Here is a 24,171-nt window from a genome sequence, read left to right as displayed (position 1 = left end):
ATATATATATATATATATATATATATATATATATATATATATATATATATATGAAATTATACATTACATAAATTATTTATAAATATATTTATAAATCATAGTTATGTATTATTATAACTATAATTATAGTTCTAATGATAAAATCATTTAAAAATATGATTTATAAATACAATAATTATATAATTATATAAATTATGTCTTAACATACGCTACATGTTTATCATGCATATAATTATATAATAATTTTATCATATTTTATATTATATTATATTTTAGAACATGTACTATTTTAGATTTTATTTAAAGATTCGAAAAATATAGTAATAAAAAATCTTACTCTGATATATATATATATATATATATATATATATATATATATCTTAAATATATTAAAAATATAGAGTAATTATATTAAATATAACTACACAAATGTCTTATATTTTTTAAGTGTATTTTTTTAAGTTATTATATCTCGCACATAAAGCTGGAAAAAGTAGAAAATATTACAAATTCGTATCGAAATGATAAAAATATTAGGAAAACTATCCATGATATGAAAAGAATCGATGACATTAAAATTTGTTGATATAATGGTAGTCAAACTCTTTTTTTTTCTTCCCCTTTCTTATTAACATTTATACACGCGTATTATAATATATTTAGAAATAATATTATATTTATACACACTTAATTTTACAACGCAGCCTTTTTGGAAGAAAAAATATAATTTATATTGATATATAGTATTTTCAAAGAAGAAAAAATACATTTGATTCTTATATAGTGTACACAGAGAAAATTCCCGTTTAAATTTAAATTTGTTGTATTTTCACACAATTTTTAATAATTCTCGCAAAACATAATCATTATTAATCAGTATTATGAATATGAGCAATGTGTATTTTATCAATAATGCTTTAAAGTTAATGCGCTTAATAATATATGTAAAACATCTTAATCATTCCGGACATGGCCCGCATATATCACCGGACAGTCAAATATCGAGATATATAAATTTTGTAAGATATTCTATACAACTTTTATTAATAGCTTACCAGTGGAAATATAACTATAATATAACAAAGCAGACTTTACACTAATAGAGTACGGTAGTGGTAGATTTTACAATTCCGTAACTGTTCAAATATATTTGAATAGAATGTAGAACTCGAATAGAATTCAATCTGACTTTTGTTTTCTGTCGCCAATCTATTGAACACACAATTCTAATATGTTAACCCAATTAATCAGTTGAATTTAAAATACTATACTCAAATCCACTGTAAACTGACACATCTAACATTATCTTACACATATAGAATTTTCTTTGTATGCTATCAATTTTATATCAATACAATATCCATAATAAATATTATTATAAATTTTAGAAAATATTATTTTTATAATTTTTTTATTATAATTTTTAGAAAATATTATCAACATTCGCTCGAATCCGAATCATAATAAATTTTCGTTTGAAACATTAATGACTTGTTTACCTTTGATTCAACACCGTGTTCTTGATTAGCTTGTGAATTTTTTAAACTAAAATTCTCAGGTATCTGCTTATTTCGCAATAATTTATTAGAGCTATTATTTCGAAGGGAACTATCTAAAATCGCGTTATTTTTTTGCATGAGTGTGCTTCGCGTATTACTCGCGACAGGAACATAAGGCATAGCTTTCGTTGTAGTATTAGTGCACAAATTAATATTATTATTAAACTCTTTGTCAAATCGTTCGTTTGTTTCAGCAGTGACAATTACTGATCTCAATCTCTGTTTTGCATTGTGTGTCTTGTTTGCACCGTTATATTTTCTAGTAAACGAATTTAACGGATGCAATTGTTTATTGGCGTGCGTCTTTGTGTGGGAATTATTATAAAGTTTTTCTTTGTTGGCATGATCATTCAATTGTACCTTGTCATGTGCGGAAGCAATTCTTAACGACTTACGGATAGACTCGTGGACAGACGTGTTATCGTAGTTGCTCTGATCAGAATCCGATGACTCTATATTAAATGTTTTAGTTTGAAAGAGTGTGATGCAAGCATCATTTTTATGATTTATTCTATTTTCCTTTGTCGCTTTATTTAGATATATTTCACTATTGTTACTTATATTCTCAGTGTCAGAAAATTTCTCACGTCGTCCATTTAAATTCTTCATAGGATTATTACATCGATCACTTCTGTGTGTGAAGAGTGAAAATTTCTCATGTTTACGCATCGAGAAGGGGTCAGTTGACGTCGCATTACTATCAGAAAACTTTATTTCGGCCTTATTTCTATTTTTCTCTCTAATCGATCCATCGATTTTTCTTAAATTATTTTTTTTCGAAAAATAGATCGTCGTGTTTATGTTTTTATTAGAGTCATATTTGTTTTTATTCATACTAACTAATGTAGCTTCGTCATATAAATCTTTTCCTGCAATATTGCCTGTTTTGCTTGTCTTGTCTATTAATCTCTTTTTAGAAGGTTGTATGAATTGAACCAAATCATTTTCGTCTGATGAAGTAAAATAAAAAATTGAACGTTTTTTATGTTTGTTTTGGCTATCGTGATTTCCATATCGAGGTTTCAAGTTTGACCCTGTTCCATTAGAAATTTGATTATGCTGTGCAATATCATTGGACATGTTATTCATTTCACTGTCACTTATCTTAGATCTGGTATGTATCCTCAATGAATAATTATTATTGAGTTTACGAATTGTTCGAGCAGTCCTTTTATTTTCACGATTCGGGTTTTTAATCGTATTTTTGGATTTTCTTTTATTATCGTTCATACTTGTATCCTGTACAATTTTATCCGTAACTGCAGCAAAGTTTATATTTGTAGCATTGCTGCTTTTCTTAGGATACATATCTGCAGGTAATCGCTCTAATATAACTTTCATTTCTCGGAGTTTCACGTCATTCTTAATATTCGTTCTATATGAGTTGGAAGAATGAATTTTGGACTTGTTCGGTAGCTTCTTTGAGCTGTTAGGAAGATCATCTTTCATATTTAAAGCTTGTGTTGTCTTCATATATCTTTCGATTACTGATTGTGATAATTGTTCTAATATTACGAGTGCCTTTTTGTTCTGCTTCGTATCGACGTTTTTCAAATTCGTCAGTTTATCATTTTTCTTTTCTGCACTCATACCAGAACAGTCGTCCTCAGTACTCAGTCTTAGATGAAAAGAACTGCTTACAGATGAAGAACCTACTGAAGCAATATTGTTACATTTGCAAATAAAAATAGTACTTTGGTCGCTATCAGCCGATTCCACATTTTCGATTGGATTGCCGCGTAGGCGTCTTAACGCAATTGAATGTTGCATACTGTGCACACTATTTCCTTGAGTGATATCTTTATTCGTGACAGATTTAAACTTATTTTCCTTGAAAGATGTAATTCGCTCCAGGTAAACTACTGGATATTTTTGTATAGTGTTTTTCATTAATGCGTTAGTACCATTACAATCCCTGATTAAATTATCACTGCTTCTTTTGTCTACCTCATTGAGGGAACTCGATAAATTCTGTACACTGTCATCAACAAGAGAATCTAGAGTATTATTATTTGTTACAACTGCTTCATCACCAATATTTTTGCTAGAAACAGAAGATTTTTGGCCTCTTTTAGTTTGAACTTTCTTAGAACCAAAAGTCTTTTTGTTGAAAAGATTTCGTTTGTTCTTATCTTTAAAAATTCGAGATTTGTTTCTAATCGAATTGTCAGGATCTAATGCAGGATGTAAACTTAATTTCATGTCAGGTGATGTAGGCTTGTCTACATCAGAACTATTTTTCCTGATTGATATTAAATCTACAGGGGAATTCCTACCGGTATATAATTTCTTACGATGAAACGACGTCAAATTAACATTTTTCCTAACGGTTTTCTTCGCGATATCCGTTGATATCGGTACTTGTTGTTTTTCGTTAAAACTATGTTCTTCCAATGCTTTACTTTCACTTAAAGTGCCATTACTTTTATCATCTATGGACAATCGTTTTGATACTTCGTTAAATTGTTGAAAAATGGTTACAATATGGTCTATATTATGTAAATCTACATTCTTTTGACTAGCACTTAATACATCTGGTTTATCTGTTGTATCACAAACTGAAATTTTTGAAGACACATCAGACTGTACTGTATTAGCAGATATTACTGTATTAGTAACCAATTGGTTATTAGTATCTGATACTACATTTCTTATTGAAATAGAATGGGAAATATCGTTATATGGAATATTGTTACTGCTTTCATTATGTAATAAATGGTTAGTTGCTACAGTTTCTATACAAGTTATTCTATCATTATATATAGTCCCTGCATTTTTAACACAATCATCTTGTGAAGACTTAATAACATTCGATTTTGCACCTTCTATAATAGCTATAGTATCTGCTTTCTTTGTAACATTTGCATTTGATAAAATATAAGCTGCTGTGTCCACAGAACTGAAAGATGTGTCATTCTCCTGTTTGTGTTTATTACTTTCATTTGCCTTGTTTGAAAGTAAGGAATATGATGGCGAAGTAATTTTTTCTTCACTTAGAGATGAACCAGACTCAGACAATTCTTCCTTATCAAGAAATATCTTGTAAGGTGTATTACCAGTATTTATCCAGTACTGTACCAATGTTGCTGGTTTGCGCATAGGTACTCGTCCACAATTGAATTCTTCCTCACTAAATTCTTCCGTTTCTTCTTCTTCAGGCTCTAAAGTCTCTATATTTAATTCTATATCATCTGACATCTGGGAATAAAATACAAATTTAAAGTTAAATCAAATATGAGATTTAAATAAGAAATATGAATAAGTATAACTATACTTCTTCTGAATATTTATCAAACAAACTGTTCCATGTTTTTATTCGATTCTCCAAAACTTCTTTAGGTATTTGAAAATTAACAATACTGCCTTTGGTTCCTGTAACCCTGCACATCAAATAACAATACAATAGCAATATTTCTTCTTATCAAAGTTCTTATTCTGAACTCTTTTATTGATAAAAGTGGCCCTAAATATGCTTATAAGTCAATCAAAAGGCTTATAAGTCATATTTACAAGCATTTTTATGGACAAAGGAGAATTCAGAATAAATGCCTATATAATTATAATAAAATAGCATAAAGAAATATTTAAATATATGAAACAACTATTGTATACAATATTAACCTACCTTCCAATACCCTGGGAATATGATTGTGAAAGCAAATCACTTTTAATACCTTTATCTGTCACAGAATTTTCCATAATTCTGTATTGTCACATGACTAAACTCAAACAAGCCATATATATAAAAGATAAATAAACTTGTCCCAATTAATTGTATTCCAAACCATAACAAAAGGTCATTCTTAGTTACACCTTACACACTTTCTTTATTTTTGAAGTGTAGATGAGACTAACAGCGGAGTTATAGGCCGGTATTCATAGGCCGATATTAAATATAAGATCGGATTATATGATATTTTTGGTTCTTATTGAGGTTCTTACATAGGTTGGTATTTATAGTCAAATTTTATTTCAAAACCGTCTTAAATAAAGTCTTAAGATGCGAACACGATTCTGTGATTGGTTCATGACATCTTAAGACAGTATTTAAGATGATCTTAAATATAAGATCTGTTCTATTCTGTTCTGTAATGGCTCCGGGGGAAAAGGTTATCTCCATACGCCATTAAATATAAGATCGGACTATGAATACCGGCCATAAAGCCTGGTTTACAATGAGTGCATTCAGTGGATGCGTTCAGCGAACTTAATAGTTGCACAACAGTTGAGCAATTCGTCAATGTAATTGGTAGATTTAGGGATCTAACAGTAAGAACCAATAATCGCTGATTGCTCACTAAGAGCTTTTTTCGCTGAACGCGCCCAGTAGCCCTATTCTGGCTGCGTTCCGAAATTCACTGCCAGTACTGAATATCCATAGTTCATGTTACATATACTATAGAATTTTAGCACTGGCAGTGAATTTCGGAACACAGCCTCTGTAACTTGCTATTGGAGTTAACGACAGTTTCGTTATCGTTGCGCAGCTTTTGTATAACGTAAAAAAGCTGCGCAACGATAACGAAACCGTCGTTAACCCCAATAACGAGTTACAGAATCCTAGCACAGGGTCTTATTTTCGAAAAATATGGTATGCGATATTTTTTGAGAATAAGATCCCAGGGGGTCGATCATGTATTTTTCCACCTAGGGTGAATTCGTGAAAAAGTGAAAACTCATGCGAATATTCATAATAATTTACAATAAAGCCTCGAATTTCGGAAAAAAATGGCGGAAGCAAAGTTGTACATCTAATATTAGGTGTACAACTTTGCTTCCGCCATTTTTTCCGAAATTCAGGGCTTTATTGTAAAAAACTGATTATACATTTATGATTCAAAGTATTGTCCATCGCTGGCCACTACTTTCTCCCACCTTTCGGGCAGCGTACGAATCCCGTGTCTAAAAAACTGGTCATCTTTTGAGGCAATACACGAATTGATCCAATTTTTTACTTCTTTATAAGACTGGAAGTGCTGGTCAGCCAGGCCATGTGCCATTGATCGAAACAAGTGATAGTCAGAGGGAGCAACATCTGGAGAATACGGCGGGTAAGATAGGACTTCCCATTTCAACGTTTCCAAGTATGTCTTGACCACTTTTGCAACATGGAGTCGAATATTGTCATGCTGCAAAATCACTTTATCGTGTCTCTCGTTGTATTGCGGTCGTTTGTCTTTCAATGCTCGACTCAAACGCATCAATTACGTTCGATACCGATCGCCTGTGATTGTTTCAGTTTGATTTTTTAACAGCTCATAATACACTACGCCGAGCTGGTCCCACCAAATACAGAGCATGACCTTGGAGCCGTGAATATTCGGTTTGGCCGTCGACGTGGAAGCATGGTCGGGAACTCCCCATAATTTTCTGTGCTTGGGGTTATCGTAATGAACCCATTTTTCGTCCCCAGTCACAATGCGATGCAGAAATCCCTTCCGTCTTTGCCTTTCAAGCAGCTGTTCACAAGCAAACAAACGCCGTTCAACATCTCTCGGCTTCAATTCGTACGGCACCAAATTTCCTTGCTTCTGAATCATTCCCATGGCTTTGAGGCGTTTTGAAATGGCTTGTTGAGTCATTCCCAATGATCGTGCCAATTCTTCTTGATTTTGACACGAGTCTTGATCAAGTAATGCCTCCAATTCTGCATCTTCGAAAACCTTCTCTCTTCCACCGCTATGCCGGTCTTCGACATCAAAATCACCGTTCTTGAAGCGTTGAAACCACTCACGACATGTTCTTTCACTAATAGTGGCCTCACCATAAGTATTTGAGAGCATTCGATGAGCCTCAGCCGCAGATTTCTTCATATTGAAGCAGAAAATTAAAACCTCCCGCAAATGACGATAATTTGGCTCGTAAACTGACATTTTCAATCAAGAATAACTTTATGATGCAGACACAAATCGACTAATGTTTGTATGGGGTTATGTTGACAGATGCCCAAGTTTATTGTATGACGTCTATAATCTATTTATTTCGACCACTACTTACCGCTAAAGCCATCTATAAGAAAACGGCGGAAGCAAAGTTGTACACCTAATACATATACTATAGTAAAACTAATAGCGTGTTCGACTGGCCCTGGGTTAATCGCTTCGAGAGCGATTAATGACGTCTAAGTCTCTACTAGCCAATCATAAAACTTATAAGTACTTGTTCGACCAATAAACGTAGGTTGAATAACCCAGAGTGGGTTAACCTAGAGCCAGTCGAACATGCTATAACTCAACTCGACCCAACTCTGGGTATTTCGGAAGCATCCATGGACTAGCACCCAACAAAGAAATCACTAGATTATTTTTATTTTACCATATAAATACTACAAATACGTACATTTACTTTTCACGTACACGGTTGATAGCTAAAACGTGAAAAATAGTATAATACTATCATCATGCGCAAATATGTAAATTGTAATATTACGCGTATTCTACAATTCAAAACAATGTGGACAACTGCTTCAGTGAATTTTATTTTGTATGGTTGCATACATCTTTAAAATTGAAATTATATGATAAAGAATTTTGCACAAAGAAAAGATTACATCAGTATATTATGCATTATAAATACAGATGTGCATTAAATAAAACAAGTTTATAGTAATTATTACAAATATTTAGAAATTGCTCACGATTTCATGTTAGGGAGAAAAGTTATATGATGGATAGTAAAATTAAACTCACGTGAAAAGATTCATGATTGATGCCCTGAGGCTCGATTCTTTAATGCAGGATTCACACCGCGATAAAGATATCCTAGTTGTCTTTGTTCTTATTGGTGAATTAAATGCTGCTCTATCCATCGAGGGAAGCGTCCCGATTGACCACGGTACGATTGGACACAACCAACCGATGAAAAGAATTATCTAGTGAATTACTAGGTCGAATCAATCATTACAATCTGTGTCCAATCGTATCGTGATCAATCGGGTTCCATCCCCCATCGAGTAGAGTTTTGAGGGAGCGGTGCACTTGGACACGGTGCATTTGGACACAGCCAATCACAGCACCGTGTGATTAGAGACATTTGTAGGGTCCCTTGGAACAGCCACTTGTGATTGGACTGTGTCCAATTGCCCCGTGTCCAACTGATATACACCCGAGTTTTGAGACACAGCCTTGATGTATTATAGAATTTCAGTCTGGCAGTGAATGTCGAAACGCAGCTTATGAATATCAACTATATATATACAGATACGAAAAATAATTATTTTGAATAGAAAAATATAAATGTCTTAATAAAATAAATTATTTTATATTAGATATAAAATTTTCTACAATTTCCGAGGAAAAAATATGTAAAGAAATATGACGCTAATCTATATATTTTTATTCTATGGTACCCGACTGATATCTCAACGGTTCTTATTTAAAAGAATCAAGGAAACAACGTTACTTTGAGTTATAATTTTAAGAGATTGACACAATTATGTCGGAAATTAAAGACGACCCACGAGAAGTTCTCGTTCTTCTGAATTCGTTAGGATTCGTCGGCATTACGGCCACTCAACTAAAAGCTTTCATGAAAGGTAACAATGCTTGCGATATTTTATTTTTTCTTGCTTATTTTGTTTATATTTTAGTGTTGAAATAATATTGCTTTATTATTGCAACTATGTTGTATTTGTGAAAGAAGTTATATTAAGAATAATTATAATTTATCTTTCTAGATTTAAAGATTTATAGAAAGATAAAAGAACGTGAGAAACAACAGCGAAGAGAAGAGATGAAAGCAAAAATAATTAATAAACAACAGGCTTTGGTCAAAGAAGCTCAAGGACATTTAAACACAGACTATCATTCAAATAATATTGCTCCTTCTGAATCCTCAAATTCTTTTGATAATGAATCATTGGTCAAACTTAGAATAAGATGTATTCCTAGAGAGAAAGATATGCAATATCAAAAACATTTTGAAGAAACTGTTATAAAATTAAATGAGGAATTGACAACAACAAGTCACAAGAAAGATGTCACCCAAAAATCTGATAGAATTTATCATCAAGATCATTTTAAACATCCACAAAGTAAAAGTAAACAAAATATGTCTAAGTATTTAGTAAAAGAGAGTCATTTAACAGAGAAATATAATCATAATGCAAGATTAGAGGAGCAAGTAAAACCAGTGGTTTCAATACACAAATGTCCAATAAATGAAACTGTTTCATCAGATCACATGACCAAGTCACGATCAAAGAGTGCTATATCAGAACCAATTGGAAATGTGCGCACACAAAGTGCATTATCTGCAAGATCATCTGTTAATTCTGCACATAAATCATGTTAGCTATATAGAATTATTAGTTATATATTATAAATAATTTGTTAAGGATTTTAAAGATTTCAGATCATATTTGTTTATATTTAGTTATTCGACCATGGAGGTTACAGCCAGATGCCCAGAAAAATGTAATTAATAAGAAATGTGATCCTGTGGCTCTTTATCAAAAATATCAACAAGAATGGAAGCAGATATCTTTCCCTGGAGAAGCAAAACACTTAAAAGTAAGATGGGCTGTGCGAGAAAAGATGCTTGGTGCAGATCCACATCCTATAGTAAGATACAAATTGTTATATATCTCATAACAATGACAAAAATGTGTTATCATTAAAAAATACTTTATTTCTTAGCCACTTTCAAGGAAATCTACAAGTATGCCAATATTAAAGAAAAGGTGACAATATAAAGAGTAAATTTAGAAGTCAATGAAGATTGGTTCAATCAAAGTGATAAGAATCAGACTATATTTTATTATATATATATATATATTTTTTTTAGTAATACAGTAGAATAAGTAATATTAATTACAGTAGAGTAAGTTTTCCGTAAATAATATTTAAAGACTTGCAAGCGTGTAAAATCTATATCTATATAAAAAATAGTTAATTGTGTTGGGAACAGCTGTTCTTTAATGTTGACTAAGTTTGAATGAAGCTGATAATCGCTTGCTATCTGGTCTGTTCATTTGGTAAAGCAATTTTTCTTCTATTAACCTGGCTGCTTTTTCTGTAAGCACCAGAGTACTATGTTTCAGCATGCTATACACATTCAGACCTGCATGTACAAGAAATTGATTAAATTTTCATATGAAATATACATTTCCTATGCTTATCAAGAAAATAGATCAATAATAAGCTACAGTTAGCATAACCATACTTTTATATATATATATATATATGTCAGAATTTATCTTTCATATATATAGATACATTGTGTTGCATAAATACTCACCATAGACAGGCATAAGATTAACATGTTTTATTTGATCAGTAGCTAGTGTGATATTTTCAGGCATAATGTCGTAGCTATCTACAATGAGAACAGATGGTCCCCAATTCCTCTCCTGTATTAGTTGCTCGATATAAGAAGGTTCTGATGTAGGAATCTCCAAGTTATCAACTATATGTAGATCATCTTGCGCAAGTTTCACAGACAAAGTTGATGTAAGACCTGCCACGCGAGTGTAGAAGGGTAGCATGTAAAAATGTGGTGTAGGAGAACGAGGACCATGTGCGCGTCCACCTTTTTTCCACAATGGTGAGCGAATACTTCCATGACGAGCTCTTCCCAATCCTTTCTGTGGCCATGGTTTCCTACCACCACCTCTCATCTCAGCACGTGTTTTTGCATGTGCATAGGACTAAAAAAATTGGAGAAATATAAGTGATGCAAAGTAAATAAAGTTCCAATAATTAAATTAACAAAAAAGTGCGATCAATTTTATATTTTTGTGAATAAATAATTAATAGAATTAATAACAAATGTAACATTTATGTAAAACTTTGTTAGTAATTGAGAAATAATAAAGGAAATTAAATATAAAAAATATAAATATAAAAAAAATCAAAATTTTAATGAGATATTAGATAATTTCGATTAAGCAATTAAACTGAAAAATGAATCTGTCACTGAATGATCCTAATCACCATATAATATTAACTCAATGATTGAATACTTATTAAATAATACTAAATAAATTGGCACAAAAAAGTATTTCTTTCTTAACAAGATCTCACAAATTTTTTCTATAAATATTAAATAAAAATATATAACGTTTTTCAATCATTAGGACATTATTAATCTATTAGAACATTTTCATTTCATGACACGTTAAAAGTGATACTCACCACCCAGCGATACAGTCTTTGCCATTTCACGTTGTGATGGATGATATCGATACGTGGTGTAGTCGCAAAAATATGTGGGTGTAAAGTGATAAAACCCAATTTCTTTTCCTTTACAGTATCCAAATTTTCCAGCCACACCTGCCGAGGTTTTTGATAAAACGAGCTTTCATTGTCGTATTGTACTTTGGATAAAATCGGCACGATATCCCGAGTTTTCGTTTGATTCTCAATTGTGCAATATTTTAGCGCTTGATGAGTAATTCCGTGCAACTTGTTGATGACTTTCCGAAATATCATTGACATTTTATTGAGAAAGATTAATCTTAGTCAAGTTTAAAACCGTATCTTCCTAAAGTAATAATGCGGCCGACCTAACATAACGTGGACATTACTTCAATTCGAACGAAATGTGGTTATGTTATAGGCAGTGAAAGAAACGTTAGATCAAAATATAACCTAACTTAACTTCTGCGTGAATCGCGTGTTCTAGTTTAGATACCATAGCGTGTAGATGTGTTTAGACACGATCAATGATCTTTTTGGAAAATTCCTTGGAATTATTTCCGAGGAATATTTGGGTATAGAGATTTGAAAGGATTAAGAGAAAATATATTGGAAGAAGAGGACAGTGTGCTAATAGCCATAAATATCCTCGGGAACTCTTTTGTCTTGTCTCTAGTTATTTTATTTGGATTTAGACCTTTCTTTACGGCCGTTTCTTCAATGTACCAAAAGGTACGTTTCTAAAAAAATCATAGGTCCAAATGTGTTCGAACACATCTTAACGTAACGGCAAGCCGGAACTCAATATCCTCGGAGAAGGCTGGAGAAAACAAAAAAAACCAATCGTATGATGTACCATGTGCATTATTTATTTTATACAAAACACCTAAAAATACATGTACAAATAAAGTTATAAATAAAAAATAGTAGACGATGAGAGACTTTGCAGACAGTGTAGCGAAACTTTGCATAGAGAAGTATAATTCTCTAAAAAAAACTGGTAAACCTACAACTCATGAATGGACTGTATTGTCTGGCATTATTCAGAAAGATTCTGATGGATCATTGTTTCTCGTGGCACTTGCTACAGGGACGAAATGTTTAGGAGAATTAGAATTAATAAACAACTCTGCAGAAGAAAGAGGTTCACGATTAAGTGACTCGCATGCGGAGGTTCTGACTAGGCGTGCATTTATGTGTTATTTGTACGACCAGATTGACTTGACTCTAAGTGGTTCTGATAATGCAATTTTTAAGCGAGATAAAAATAAGATAGAATTAAACAGCAGTGTATCATTCCATTTCTTTTCAAGTCAAACACCTTGTGGAGATTGTTCAATTTTTCCCAAAGAAGCAATTTCTGATGATATGCCTCCATCTAAGATCAGAAAACTTAATGAGGATATAAATGGATATATAATTGCAGAATCACCTTATAAAGACATATATAGAACAGGTGCAAAATGTGTGAAAACAGAGCAGATACAGGACCCTCACTTGCCTGGTATGAATTATCATATAGTAGGTCCTTTACGTACTAAACCAGGCAGAGGAGATCCAACAAACAGTTTGTCTTGTTCTGATAAGATAGCAAAGTATGTTACATAAACTTACAAAACTTGCAAGTAAAAATATTGTATTGTACATATAAGCTAATGATATCTACATCTAAGGTGGCTCATCCTTGGACTGCAAGGATCATTTTTGTCATTGCTGATACCACCAATAAAATTAGAGAGTATTACAATTGGAGTTGATTGTCCTTTTTCCCTGGACGCAATGGAACGTGGATTATATAAAAGATTTAATAATAAAGTGGATAGACCCAAGATCCTTCAAGCAAAACTCAGTTTTGTACACAAAAGAGGAGAGGAACGATTACATCCTTGTCCAACTAGTATTATATGGTTTGCTGGGAGGAATAGGTATAAAAATGAGTTTATAATATTTTAATACATGTTTAATTAATTTTATATATGTGTAACTTACAAAGTTATGGTTTTATATATAGCGCACTAGAAGTGGCAGTTGCTGGCAGAAAACAGGGAGTGACAAGAAAAAAGAAAGGTAATAATTTACTCACAAGTAGACGAATGCTTTTGCAAACTTTTTTACAAGTTTTGGATAAGTATCAGAATTACTATAGTGAAATAAGGCATCCAAAGAAGATCACATATTATGATTGGAAGCAATGGTCAACGATATATCAAAACAAGTGGAAACAATTGAAACTAGGAACATTTCATAATTGGCCATGTAAACCAATGAATTTGCAAAATTTTACATTATAAAATCATGATTTCATAGAAATTTATAAATGAAATTTATAAACAAGTTTTATATGTTATAACCATATTAGATAAGTTATTTTATAAGGTAGTAGTAAGTTAGTTTGTTAGTTTTAAGATAGTTTTTAAGTTAGTTATAAGAGGAGTAGGAAGGAAAGGGGGAGGAGGGAGTGAGGTGTGTGTGTGTGGCGGGTAGGAACGTGCGAAAAGAATAGATTGTAAGATTTTATAAAATTGTAACCTCATAGGGGATTAATAAAATCCTTACACACACACACACACACATATTATAACCTTATATATTTGTTCTATATTTAGTGTAAAAATATATATTTTATATTTTATACATTATAACATTCGTTTATTCATATTAGTATAACCTATGCCTAAACAAGTTAAACGTACTTGTTCTAGTACTACGTCTTCTGCTTCTTTCAATTCTATTTTAAAAACAACTCCGAAAAAGTCTCGTAAGTCACGTAAAAATTGCATCCTGAAATTCAATAAAATTTGCTCTTTTCCTTTGTTGTATAATTTAAAATGAAATAAAACAACACTCACATTGCTGGAGTCAATGGCCCTACTATAACTTTGGAAACATCCTTCTTACCAAGAGCCATAAACATCGCAGTCATACTTTGGAAAGGAGAGTCCACACATCCGTTCCTATAAAAAGTTCTTGTAAAATTGTAAATAAGTTAAAAAAAGCAATAAAAATATCAATTCCTTTACCTGAAGATTTCGTCCAGAAGTTTCATTGCAGCTTCTTCACCAATATCTTCAGGCGTACATGGTAATGAACCCGTCGTCATTAATGGCGAGAATGCTTGTCCACTGAAGAATACTTCTTTAGTAGTTTCTGCTGTCAGAGTAACTCCGAAACCTAATGTACAAGATCACACAGGATACCTCTATAATGAATGTTAAATTATAAATCAAATTTTAATATTATTCAACTATACCTGGGGACTTTCCACTGGCTGATCCTTTGCAGTGATCTGTATGAATATAAACATCTGGTATAAAGTTGAGGAGAACTCTTTTTGCTGACTCAACAATGCGATTAGCAATTGCTGGAGAAACTCTTATACTGCATGCAGTACCTCTAACACGTTTTACCATTCCACTGTCTTCTAGCTAATATTTTTTAAGAAATTAGCGGTGATATATTATTGATGTGCAAAATATAAATATATATACCAGATAAGCACCTGTATTGTTTTAAGATTACGACTGATAGGACATTTAAAGTGTATTTCTCCACCTCCTAAAGGTGCTGCTCCTCTCTTACAAATAGTTAGCACAACTTCATTGTCACCAGCTAAAAACTTCTTTAGTATTGGTATACCAGCAGACAAAATTCTATCTACTGATAGATCTGTAAAGAATTATTTGAATAAATTATATTAAATAATGACTAATATATAAATATATATACTTAATAATGACATATTGCCATCAATATAATACCTGTAGAATTATTAGTTATTCCTCTAAGCTTTAAATCAATAGATTTTTTACAAAATGGAGCAAGTATCATAACTCCTTCTAGATAATATCCAATACTCCTTTGCAAGCTGCAGTCATGCTCTAATTCACCACCATATAATAAACCAGGAAGATAATATATACTAGTACCACTTTCATTTAGCTCAATTTTTGTGCCATTAGTGAGTTTATCCAGCAAACGGATGAAACTGATCTCATATTCTGTCACAAGTAACATGGTTATTATTATATGTAACAGAATATTAATTATATATATATATATATATATATATATATATATATATATAATCTCAATATATATGAGTATTATTGTCTCATAATATTGTAACTAACCTTTAAGGCCAGGATCATTATCTTTCGTCCTAATGTCTGTAATTTTTACTGGTTTTCCAGATAAAGTTGATAGTAATAAACGGTATCTCAGGTAATTACTACCTTTGTATATAAGCACTCCGTTCTTCACTTGAGCTGGCATTTTAAAAAAATTGTGATAAACACAATATTAGTAAATCATATATGATCAAACACGTGCTACCTTGGCTACATTCCGAAATTCACTGCCAGTACTGAAATCCTATAATATACGTAACATGAACTATAGATTTTCAGTACTGGCAGTGCATTTTGGAACGCATCCATAGTTATGTAACATATATATAGGCTGCATTCCGTTATTTACTGCAAGTACTGTCAGTACTACCAACAGCGTTCCTAAATAGGTTACAGTGCACTGCGAAAGCACTTCGACAAGTTTGTGACGTCATGAATTTTGATGTCACTTCCTGCTACGGCTACTGCAGCTGGAGAGGTAAAGCAGTGGCAGTAAGATGATACGTTCCTATTTGTCACCTTGCAGCACCTCGACAGTGCTCGAAGTTAAAACGGAACGCTACTAGCAGTATACTTTCATGACGTCATAGTGTCAGTACTCGCAGTAAATAAAGGAACGCACCCATAGTGTTTCTAGTAATAGAGTGCACCCGGATGAGGAATCTGAACGCACCCCAGTACTGGGATTCTATAATTCGTTATTGGGGTTAACGACAGTTTCGTTATCGTTGCGTAGCTTTTTTACGGTATACAAAAGCTGCGCAACAATAACGAAACTGATGTTAACTTCAATAATGAGTTACAAAATCCCAGCACTGGGGTAATATTCCGTACATGCTTACCAACAACTGTCGGATCGATAGACGTCATTACGCAGCTTTTTTATACTATAGAAAAGCTGCGCAACGATGCTTACCGATCCGACAGTTGTCGGTAAGCGTGTACGGAATAGTATCCCTGGCATTCTGGGCTGCGTTCAGATTCCTCATCTAGGTGCACTCTATTACTAGAAACACTATAGTGGGTGCTTTCCAATTGCTTAACACATCTTGACATACACGTACACAAAACCAGTTTATTGGTCACATATTATCTAAAATATCTTGTAAGATAATATGCAACCAATAAACTGGTTTTGTATAACACAGTGTACGCAACTGGAAAGCACTCAGTATATATTATATACACTACACACTTCTAGTATTAGAGTGCACCCAGATAGGGAATCTGAACACGCCTCTGCAAGAGCAGAACGCCCTTCTTAGGGTGTTATTTCACGTGTCGTACGACAAGCTTTTTGGATACGTTCATTGGTTGACGAACGACACGTGAAATAGCACCTTTAAGCTGCGTTCAGATTTCTCATCCAGGTGCACTGTATTATTAGAAACACTATAGTATATGTTATATATACTATAGTACTTCTAGTATTAGAGCGCACCTGGGTAGGGAATCTATGGTAGAACTATGTAAAAAATAGACGAAGAAATGGAAAAAAATTTCCTGTCTGTACAATCACGTGCAACGATTTGTCGTGTAACGATTCGTCGTTGTCACACGTGATTGTATAGATAGAACTTCTTTCTATTTCTTTGCTATTATTTTAACATAATCCCACCACTGAACGCACCCTTATGCAAGATTTACACCGCGTCCGATGTTCGACGTACGACGTCCGATATCCAATAGGAGAAAAGCTTTCTAATAAGAAAATTCAATTTTCCATTGGAAAGCTGTTCTCTTATTGGATATCGGACGTCGTATGTCGGATATCGGGCAGTGTGAATCCTGCATTATATGGCTGTTTCTACCAATTTTGGTTAACTTAACTGGCTGGTTTTTCCAACAGAATTAACCAATCGCATCTGTCAATTCTGACGAAGAGAAATGTGATTGGTCAATTCTGTTAGAATAACCAGCCGGTTAAGTTTAACTAAGTTGGTAGAAACGGGCAATAGTCATATTTTATTCCTATTGTAGATGATCCTTGAGGTCAAAAGATATAAATCCTTTAATTTTTGTTTAGTATATTTATATTTATTTTGTTTAGTATATTTATATTTACTTATATATAATAATAAATTTATATATGCTTGTATCTGTGTATTAATATATAAATTACTATTTCTTTAGTTCACAATAAAGACTGACGTATCAAAAACGTTGTATATTTCTCGAACCTAACTTAATTTTACAGTGAATTGTAACCTCACATTTATCTCACAGTAGTCAGTAGTGTGATGTGGTTTCTATCAACTGTATGAAAATATTCTCAACATTATACACAAAGATTTTTATTTTAAATAATAAATAAGTATATACAAATGTGTCAAAAGTGACATTGTATATAGTGTAAATAATAAATTGTTTTTTGACTACTTGAACATAATGAACAAAACTAAGTTACAAAATATTTTCTTAAGACAGCTTAAACAAACCAGTGCATACAGAATTAATATTAATAATGCCAACTATTTTAAGATACTACCAAGAACATTATTTCATTCTGTATGCAACAATTATAGTATGTCCTGTGCAAATATTGCACACAATTTAGACCATAATCGTGAACAGCCAGTGTCACTAAACAATATAATAACAAAACAATATAGTTCAATACGGCATAGTAATGTTTCCTGTATATCTCATCATCTGAAATACCGTTGGATTTTTTCTTCTGTCATTTTATGTAATGGAGAGAGGCATATAGAACATAAAACTTATCATGATAGTCAAAGTTATAATAGTATCAGATATTTTTCAAGCACTAGCATTGACTTTGTCTCTGAAATGAAAGTTCCAATGCAATTCAGTGGCATTTTCAAAACGTTATCAGAGAGCATGCCTATTAAAATTGTTCAAGACTTCTTATTATGGGTGCATGATTATACAGGTTTGCCATGGTGGTTAGTTATTGTACTTTCCACTGTTATTATGAGGACAACAGTGACTTTGCCTTTATCTTTTTATCAGGTATATATGTATATGAATATCACAATTATAATATGTAGTATATGTAATATATATGTATAAAATATATTATTATAATATGTATACTTAATAAGTATACTTTTGTGTGATTATCACAATAATAATAATTATAATAATTTTTTAAGCAAAATATAATTGGAAAATTGGAAAACCTCAAGCTAGAGATGAATGAGATAGCTAAACAAATGAAGAAGGAAACAAATTATGGAACTTATTTGTATAAGTGGCCAAGAGACTATGCTACACATTTATACGCTCATTCTGTAGGTAATATTATTCTGCTTGTTTGTGTTTATACCCATATGGGTGTTGTAACAACACCCATATACATGTGTCATTACAACTAATTACGATAATTATTAATTATTTGTGTGCAATAAATGTATATTTTTGATACTTTGGTTATAGATGAAGAAACAATGGAACAACTTAATTGTTCGAGAGAATTGTCATCCAGCAAAGACTAACATATTGGTGCTAGTGCAAGTACCTTTATGGGTGTCATTGTCAATATCTATCAGAAATTTATGTTATATGTTACCTAAACAAGATGCCAGTAAGTATGATAATACTAAAGTAAGGCAGGAATTATATGTATACACACACACACACACTTATATGTACATATATATATTTTTTTCCAAATTAGGTGCTTATGCTACTTATCAGGAATTTACAACTGATGGATTTCTTTGGATCACAAATTTGACTGTAGCAGACCCCTTTGTGCTTCCAATCGCAATGGGATTATTTAATTTAGCTATTATAGAGGTAAATTTTCTAAGTATAATAGAAAAAACATGGAAACCAATATATACCAGTAATGTGTTAACATAATTTTAATTTAGTATAATTCTGCAGCTAACTTATATGAATAGGATAAAAGAAATGACAAAATTCACGAAATACATGACTTATTTCTTCAGAATTGTTACCATTGGTATGGTTCCTATTGCTATGTATGTACCATCGGTAAGTTATAAAAAAATTCTGTCACAAAATTGATTATTTTAATTGAATCATATTACAAAAAATAATTTTAATTAAATGCTTCTTTTGTAGTGTGTGAGCTTATACTGGGCGACTAGTAGTGCATTTGGTCTGTTACAAAATCTAGCCCTGTTGTCTCCAAAGTTACGTCGACTTGCAGGAGTGCCAGTAACTGCTTCGGAATCACCGAATCCATATTTGCTACTTCGTGAAAAGATCATAGCTAGATGTGGTTTGAAGAGAAAGATGAAAACCAAACCAAAGACGTAGATATAAATGTAGGCGTTTTTATAACATGATGAAAATATTTCATGAGTCAATTATTTGTCTTATATAAGTCGAATAATGTATATTCAGAAATCATACGTTGCATTTTTTAGCTTATAAATCGACATTTCTGATATGTAACTACGTATTACTATGTGCAATTTTATTATCCTTACAAAATTTTCCTAAATGAACATAACTATATATAACTATACATAACTGAAACATTTTGAACATCCTAAATATTAAATTTAAATTAATTTATAATTGAGCAAGTTAAGCAACTACTTCATACATCTTAATTTCACTGACTTTTACCTAATAAAATTTATTTAACTTTTTATTTCGTAAAAATGTAATGTTCGTGGCGGTATCTGAATCAAATTGTATATATAAAAAAACCCGCTGTTTTTAAGAGGGAAGACCAGCCAAAAATAAAGAAATTTTCGAGAATTTTTTTTTGAAAAATGTCTTATCCAATCGTTTTCCAACATTGTAGTGTTTTTGCTTGTACATTAAAGTATTAAAAAAATATGAAGTGGACTGTTCCCTTATAGAAATATCATACTAAGAATCATTGATAATTACTTATTCTCAGTATTAAAAATACTGGATAATAAGTAATTATCAATGATTCTTAGTATGATATTTCTATAAGGGTTCTTTTCAGCTGCACTGCTGAACTGGTGACATAAGTTAAAGTGAGATCACAAATGTCTATAACTACCTCGCTATAACTATAACTAATAACTATTTGTTCTGTCAGTCAACGTAAATGAAAGCAAATTCGGCGCTTCTATTGACAACGAATACCCACGGTTTTTGCTTTATAGTATTCGTGCACATCTCCATAAATAGCTTGGAACATGACTTTGGCGAATCGAAAATGTCCTACCTGACATCGGTGATGAGAAATATTACTTTGATGACCCTTATAGAAAAGTATCACTGGTTGTGATAAATTGGCCAGTAATAAATAGTAATTTTATTACTCGTACGAGTAATAAAATTATTGAACGACAATAATTATCACTGGCCAAATTATCACTTATCAGTATTAAATTTCTATAAGGGGAGGTGGACGCGCAACCGTCATTAGGAACATGCTCGGCGCTTTATCCTTTCAACGGTAAAAAATAGAGAGGAAAATGGATGTTCCTTGAAAACTTTTAATCCGACGTATAATTTAAAAATAAAGAGAGAAATAATGAATAATCATTTCATCTTTACTGATTACACACAGTTACTACTTCTTTTTATGTTATATTTTACGGAGATTTTATTTACATTATATTCTTACAGCGACCAGTGGGAATTCCATATTGATGTATGCGACGGCGAAGAATTAAATATGAGCTTGATTATGAAGACGAAATTTTATACCAATCGAAGGCTTCGTGGTGACTTCAATTCGAGTATTATCTGTACACAATACTTACAAGTAAACCTACCCAAAGGGTACATTCCGATTTCTTTCTAATTTGGTACAAATATCCAAAAATATTTAGCTTATATTTTTTCATTTTTGCCCACTTTGAGTTTCACGGGCAGTTTATAGTTTTTTAATGTTCTCACTCCAATCATCACCCTTATAGAAATATACTAAGAATCATTGATAATTACTTATTATTCAGTATTTTTAATACTGAAAATAAGTAATTATTAATGATTCTTAGTATGATATTTCTATAAGGGCAACAAGAACAAAAATGCATAAGAAATACAATTGAATACAAGATATAGACGTTTTTGGTTTGCTGATTCTGAATATAAAGTCAAATGTGTAAAATTATTTGTATAAATAATAAAATGTTTAAACAAAACATGTAAAAAGTTGGAAAAAAATTTATACAAATAATTTCTCAGTTTGACCGAGATTCGAACCATTTTTGACTAATTTAGCACAGATTTGAAATATTTCGGTTGGAATCTCGGCTAAAGAAATTTAGAAGGGTTTGTGTCTCAACTGTGCCGATTTTGTTAAAATTATTCAATTATATCTTGTATTCAATTTTATTTCTTATGCATTTTTGTTGTACTTGATGATAGGAGTGAGAACATTAAAAAGTTATAAACTACTCGTGAAATTCAAAGCGAGCTAAAATGAAGAAATATGAATGTTAAATATTTTTTGTGTTTCTACATCTCTTATAGAAATTTAATACTGATAAGTGATAATTTGGCCAGTGATAATTACTGTCGTTCAATAATTTTATTACTTGTACGAGTAATAAAATTACTATTTATTACTGGCTAATTTATCACAGCCAGTGATATTTTTCTATAAGGGATTTGAGCCAAATTAGAAAGAAATTGGAGTGTATCTTTTGGGTAGGTTTGCTTGGTAGTCGCTTTTCTTAGAATACTGAGATAACAGTGGCGCGAAATCGCTCGATATTATTGTCGTGGATTCGTAACGATCAACGTCATCGCGGACTCGAGCTTCGTGTGTGATTAGATTTGGCGCACGGGATTTTATCGCAATATATATGACAAAAAGTGGTATATGTATTATATTTATACATATAAAGCAATGTGTTTCAGGTCATCTTCACATGCATTTTTATTGTGTAGAAATATATATAATTTTGTGAAGCCACGATACAACGTAAATTTTGTGGAAAAAGTGGATATTAGGTCAGTAAAGTTTCCAAATGTGTAACTTGTAGGTAAAATATTGATTTTTCTGCGGAATTCCTTGTGATTCTTTGTGAATCGTTTTCTCAAACTATTATATGTGTAACATTGTTGATATAAATTTAACGTTTTCCTTCTGTCGATATTGCCGCTAATGCTCTCGAAAAGCATTGATTTATTTCACCTTTACCCTTCTGCGTGAACCAAAGATAACTTTGTCGTTATACAAATGTATAGAAAAAAATACATTTGCGTGATAGCAACGTAACATTTCGTAACTTAATCGTGCATTTCGAAGATTTTGTATATATAAAGTCGATTTCTGGATGACGCGAGGCAATTGAGTTTAAACGACGAGCAAACATCAAGATCACGATCAAAGAACGACACTCAAGATGAAGTCTTGGACGATTTTGTTATGCTTTGTGCTGTGCGTGATCCCGTATGTAATGACACAGTCGGAAGTAAGTACTTCACTTTGCGGATGTCTGTCGGTAGAAAGTCCGGGATTATAAACGTCAATGAGAGTCAATCGGTCGTATGAATAAAAGTGAAGCGAATACTCTTATCGCGAAAGTCAGAGCTGGAGGCATTGAGTAACTTGACGTCCCTCTTAACTTTGACGTCGTGATGCGGGGATGTTTTCCCGGAGATAATCTCGACGTTAACAGCGATAATGAGATGGAAAAACCAAATAAAGTTAGTTGTTTTTGAGTTAGTTGCCAGCAAAAAAGTTTGGTGAAAGTTAATTATTCAATTTTAGTTGAATTGTTTTCAATTGTTTTCATAATTAAAAGACTTACGATTGTGTATAGTCTGAGAGATCCTCTGTATTATTCTTATTTTTAAGAAACTAGAACATTACAAGCGCGCGCTAACATCTTTATCATTACAATCATCTTTTAAATTAATTTTATAAAATTACTTTATTCTTACACTTATTTTTGCCTAAATAATATGCTTCTCTCTTCATCTGCCCTTTCTTTTACGTTTTTCTTCTCTACGCTTCTATTCTCTATTTTTCTATTCTTATAATTTATATTTCTTCTGTATTCTTTTCTTCATGAGCTAATCAACGCAATGACAGATAATTTGGCAGACATAAACGACACAAAGCAAGCCGCAGCCCACATGAAATGAGCTAAACAAGAGAACCAATCAGCATCGCGGAAAAGTGGCAACAATTAAATCTTTTACGTGCCTTTTTTTAGAGTGGAATAGAGATAAAATCTTTAAGTTTTGCGGTGTCAAAGTAATTAAAATTATATCGAGTGAGACTCATTTGATTTAAAGTAAGATATTCTAATGTTATAAAGTTCCTTTTTCGATATATTATGTTTATGAATGCTTGCGTAATCGCTGTTGAAACATCCTATTAGTTACTAAAATAGTAACTTTCATGTATATATATATATATATATATATATATATATATATATATATATATATATATATATATATATA

At 31.9% G+C, this 24,171-nt stretch overlaps 7 protein-coding genes across 15 annotated transcripts in view; 4 read left to right on the top strand and 3 right to left on the bottom strand.

The window, feature by feature from the left end:
* Window positions 1-847: 847 nt before the first annotated feature.
* On the bottom strand, window positions 848-5,686 carry LOC116848438 (protein PFF0380w-like). 2 transcript variants are annotated; one of them, XM_032824535.1, is made up of 4 exons: window positions 5,185-5,686; window positions 4,834-4,939; window positions 4,616-4,757; window positions 848-3,991 (listed from the first exon to the last, which is right to left on the bottom strand). In XM_032824535.1, exons 1-4 carry the CDS (start codon window positions 5,256-5,258, stop codon window positions 1,437-1,439), a joined length of 2,877 nt encoding a protein of 958 aa, XP_032680426.1. In that variant the 5' UTR covers window positions 5,259-5,686; the 3' UTR covers window positions 848-1,436. The 2 variants fall into 2 exon arrangements, with proteins under 2 accessions (XP_032680426.1, XP_032680425.1); XM_032824534.1 differs by having other exon boundaries at window positions 848-4,757.
* Window positions 5,687-8,704: 3,018 nt separating this feature from the next.
* On the top strand, window positions 8,705-11,004 carry LOC116848436 (hydrolethalus syndrome protein 1 homolog). Of its 2 annotated transcripts, none has more exons than XM_032824532.1 (4): window positions 8,705-9,093; window positions 9,235-9,846; window positions 9,933-10,120; window positions 10,857-11,004. In XM_032824532.1, the coding sequence occupies exons 1-4, from the start codon at window positions 8,994-8,996 to the stop codon at window positions 10,860-10,862; spliced, it is 906 nt and encodes a 301-aa protein (XP_032680423.1). In that variant the 5' UTR covers window positions 8,705-8,993; the 3' UTR covers window positions 10,863-11,004. The 2 variants fall into 2 exon arrangements, with proteins under 2 accessions (XP_032680423.1, XP_032680422.1); XM_032824531.1 differs by lacking the exon at window positions 10,857-11,004 and adding an exon at window positions 10,196-10,661 and having other exon boundaries at window positions 8,707-9,093.
* On the bottom strand, window positions 10,433-12,033 carry LOC116848437 (39S ribosomal protein L4, mitochondrial). The gene is made up of 3 exons (XM_032824533.1): window positions 11,693-12,033; window positions 10,797-11,205; window positions 10,433-10,619 (listed from the first exon to the last, which is right to left on the bottom strand). Exons 1-3 carry the CDS (start codon window positions 11,993-11,995, stop codon window positions 10,474-10,476), a joined length of 858 nt encoding a protein of 285 aa, XP_032680424.1. The 5' UTR covers window positions 11,996-12,033; the 3' UTR covers window positions 10,433-10,473.
* Window positions 12,034-12,584: 551 nt separating this feature from the next.
* Window positions 12,585-14,505, top strand: LOC116848434 (tRNA-specific adenosine deaminase 1). 3 transcript variants are annotated; one of them, XM_032824529.1, is made up of 4 exons: window positions 12,585-12,695; window positions 13,122-13,290; window positions 13,369-13,620; window positions 13,707-14,505. In XM_032824529.1, exons 1-4 carry the CDS (start codon window positions 12,629-12,631, stop codon window positions 13,984-13,986), a joined length of 768 nt encoding a protein of 255 aa, XP_032680420.1. In that variant the 5' UTR covers window positions 12,585-12,628; the 3' UTR covers window positions 13,987-14,505. The 3 variants fall into 3 exon arrangements, with proteins under 3 accessions (XP_032680420.1, XP_032680419.1, XP_032680418.1); XM_032824528.1 differs by having other exon boundaries at window positions 12,592-13,290; window positions 13,707-13,762; window positions 13,842-13,972; XM_032824527.1 differs by having other exon boundaries at window positions 12,592-13,290.
* Window positions 14,269-16,334, bottom strand: LOC116848435 (probable RNA 3'-terminal phosphate cyclase-like protein). Its single transcript, XM_032824530.1, has 7 exons — window positions 15,826-16,334; window positions 15,454-15,693; window positions 15,195-15,361; window positions 14,946-15,120; window positions 14,716-14,866; window positions 14,545-14,649; window positions 14,269-14,476 (listed from the first exon to the last, which is right to left on the bottom strand). Exons 1-7 carry the CDS (start codon window positions 15,965-15,967, stop codon window positions 14,332-14,334), a joined length of 1,125 nt encoding a protein of 374 aa, XP_032680421.1. The 5' UTR covers window positions 15,968-16,334; the 3' UTR covers window positions 14,269-14,331.
* A 1,574-nt stretch (window positions 16,335-17,908) lies between these two features.
* On the top strand, window positions 17,909-20,211 carry LOC116848433 (cytochrome c oxidase assembly protein COX18, mitochondrial). Of its 5 annotated transcripts, XM_032824526.1 has the most exons (7): window positions 17,921-18,080; window positions 18,716-18,795; window positions 18,939-19,076; window positions 19,222-19,369; window positions 19,463-19,584; window positions 19,675-19,785; window positions 19,876-20,211. In XM_032824526.1, exons 2-7 carry the CDS (start codon window positions 18,757-18,759, stop codon window positions 20,071-20,073), a joined length of 756 nt encoding a protein of 251 aa, XP_032680417.1. In that variant the 5' UTR covers window positions 17,921-18,080; window positions 18,716-18,756; the 3' UTR covers window positions 20,074-20,211. The 5 variants fall into 5 exon arrangements, 3 of the variants coding, with proteins under 3 accessions (XP_032680415.1, XP_032680416.1, XP_032680417.1); XM_032824524.1 differs by having other exon boundaries at window positions 17,916-18,795; XM_032824525.1 differs by having other exon boundaries at window positions 17,919-18,795; window positions 19,740-19,785; window positions 19,876-20,061.
* A 2,793-nt stretch (window positions 20,212-23,004) lies between these two features.
* The window catches only part of LOC116848419, a 2,010-nt gene continuing 843 nt past the window's right edge, over window positions 23,005-24,171 (top strand). The window contains exon 1 of the mRNA XM_032824496.1: window positions 23,005-23,171. Coding sequence (XP_032680387.1) covers window positions 23,103-23,171 — 69 coding nt within the window. The 5' untranslated portion in view covers window positions 23,005-23,102. The remainder of the gene's footprint in view (window positions 23,172-24,171) is intronic.

This window comes from Odontomachus brunneus, unplaced genomic scaffold, assembly GCF_010583005.1.
Source record: "Odontomachus brunneus isolate Ranch 3 - 2012 unplaced genomic scaffold, Obru_v1 Obru_scaffold_095, whole genome shotgun sequence".
NCBI classification, from domain to species: domain Eukaryota; kingdom Metazoa; phylum Arthropoda; class Insecta; order Hymenoptera; family Formicidae; genus Odontomachus; species Odontomachus brunneus.
This window is presented reverse-complemented; position numbering and strand designations above follow the sequence as displayed.

Bases quoted from the DNA above. Each gene is read 5' to 3' on its own strand.
- LOC116848438 (XM_032824534.1), bottom strand. From the start codon at position 5,258: ATGGAAAATTCTGTGACAGATAAAGGTATTAAAAGTGATTTGCTTTCA. The intron at 4,940-5,184 runs GTAGGTTAATAT...TTTGATGTGCAG, and splicing joins TATTCCCAGGGTATTGGAAG to GGTTACAGGAACCAAAGGCA. The intron at 4,758-4,833 runs GTATAGTTATAC...TTTTATTCCCAG, and splicing joins TTGATAAATATTCAGAAGAA to ATGTCAGATGATATAGAATT.
- LOC116848436 (XM_032824531.1), top strand. From the start codon at position 8,994: ATGTCGGAAATTAAAGACGACCCACGAGAAGTTCTCGTTCTTCTGAAT. The intron at 9,847-9,932 runs GTTAGCTATATA...GTTTATATTTAG, and splicing joins TAATTCTGCACATAAATCAT to TTATTCGACCATGGAGGTTA. The intron at 10,121-10,195 runs GTAAGATACAAA...TTTATTTCTTAG, and splicing joins GTGCAGATCCACATCCTATA to CCACTTTCAAGGAAATCTAC.
- LOC116848437 (XM_032824533.1), bottom strand. From the start codon at position 11,995: ATGTCAATGATATTTCGGAAAGTCATCAACAAGTTGCACGGAATTACT. The intron at 11,206-11,692 runs GTGAGTATCACT...CAATTTTTTTAG, and splicing joins AAAGACTGTATCGCTGGGTG to TCCTATGCACATGCAAAAAC. The intron at 10,620-10,796 runs GTGAGTATTTAT...TTGTACATGCAG, and splicing joins TAATCTTATGCCTGTCTATG to GTCTGAATGTGTATAGCATG.
- LOC116848434 (XM_032824527.1), top strand. From the start codon at position 12,629: ATGAGAGACTTTGCAGACAGTGTAGCGAAACTTTGCATAGAGAAGTAT. The intron at 13,291-13,368 runs GTATGTTACATA...TCTACATCTAAG, and splicing joins TGTTCTGATAAGATAGCAAA to GTGGCTCATCCTTGGACTGC. The intron at 13,621-13,706 runs GTATAAAAATGA...TTTTATATATAG, and splicing joins TGGTTTGCTGGGAGGAATAG to CGCACTAGAAGTGGCAGTTG.
- LOC116848435 (XM_032824530.1), bottom strand. From the start codon at position 15,967: ATGCCAGCTCAAGTGAAGAACGGAGTGCTTATATACAAAGGTAGTAAT. The intron at 14,650-14,715 runs GTAAAGGAATTG...AACTTTTTATAG, and splicing joins CTTCTGGACGAAATCTTCAG to GAACGGATGTGTGGACTCTC. The intron at 14,477-14,544 runs GTGAGTGTTGTT...ATTGAATTTCAG, and splicing joins GGGCCATTGACTCCAGCAAT to GATGCAATTTTTACGTGACT.
- LOC116848433 (XM_032824524.1), top strand. From the start codon at position 18,211: ATGAACAAAACTAAGTTACAAAATATTTTCTTAAGACAGCTTAAACAA. The intron at 19,077-19,221 runs GTAGGTAATATT...CTTTGGTTATAG, and splicing joins CACATTTATACGCTCATTCT to ATGAAGAAACAATGGAACAA. The intron at 19,786-19,875 runs GTAAGTTATAAA...CTTCTTTTGTAG, and splicing joins TTGCTATGTATGTACCATCG to TGTGTGAGCTTATACTGGGC.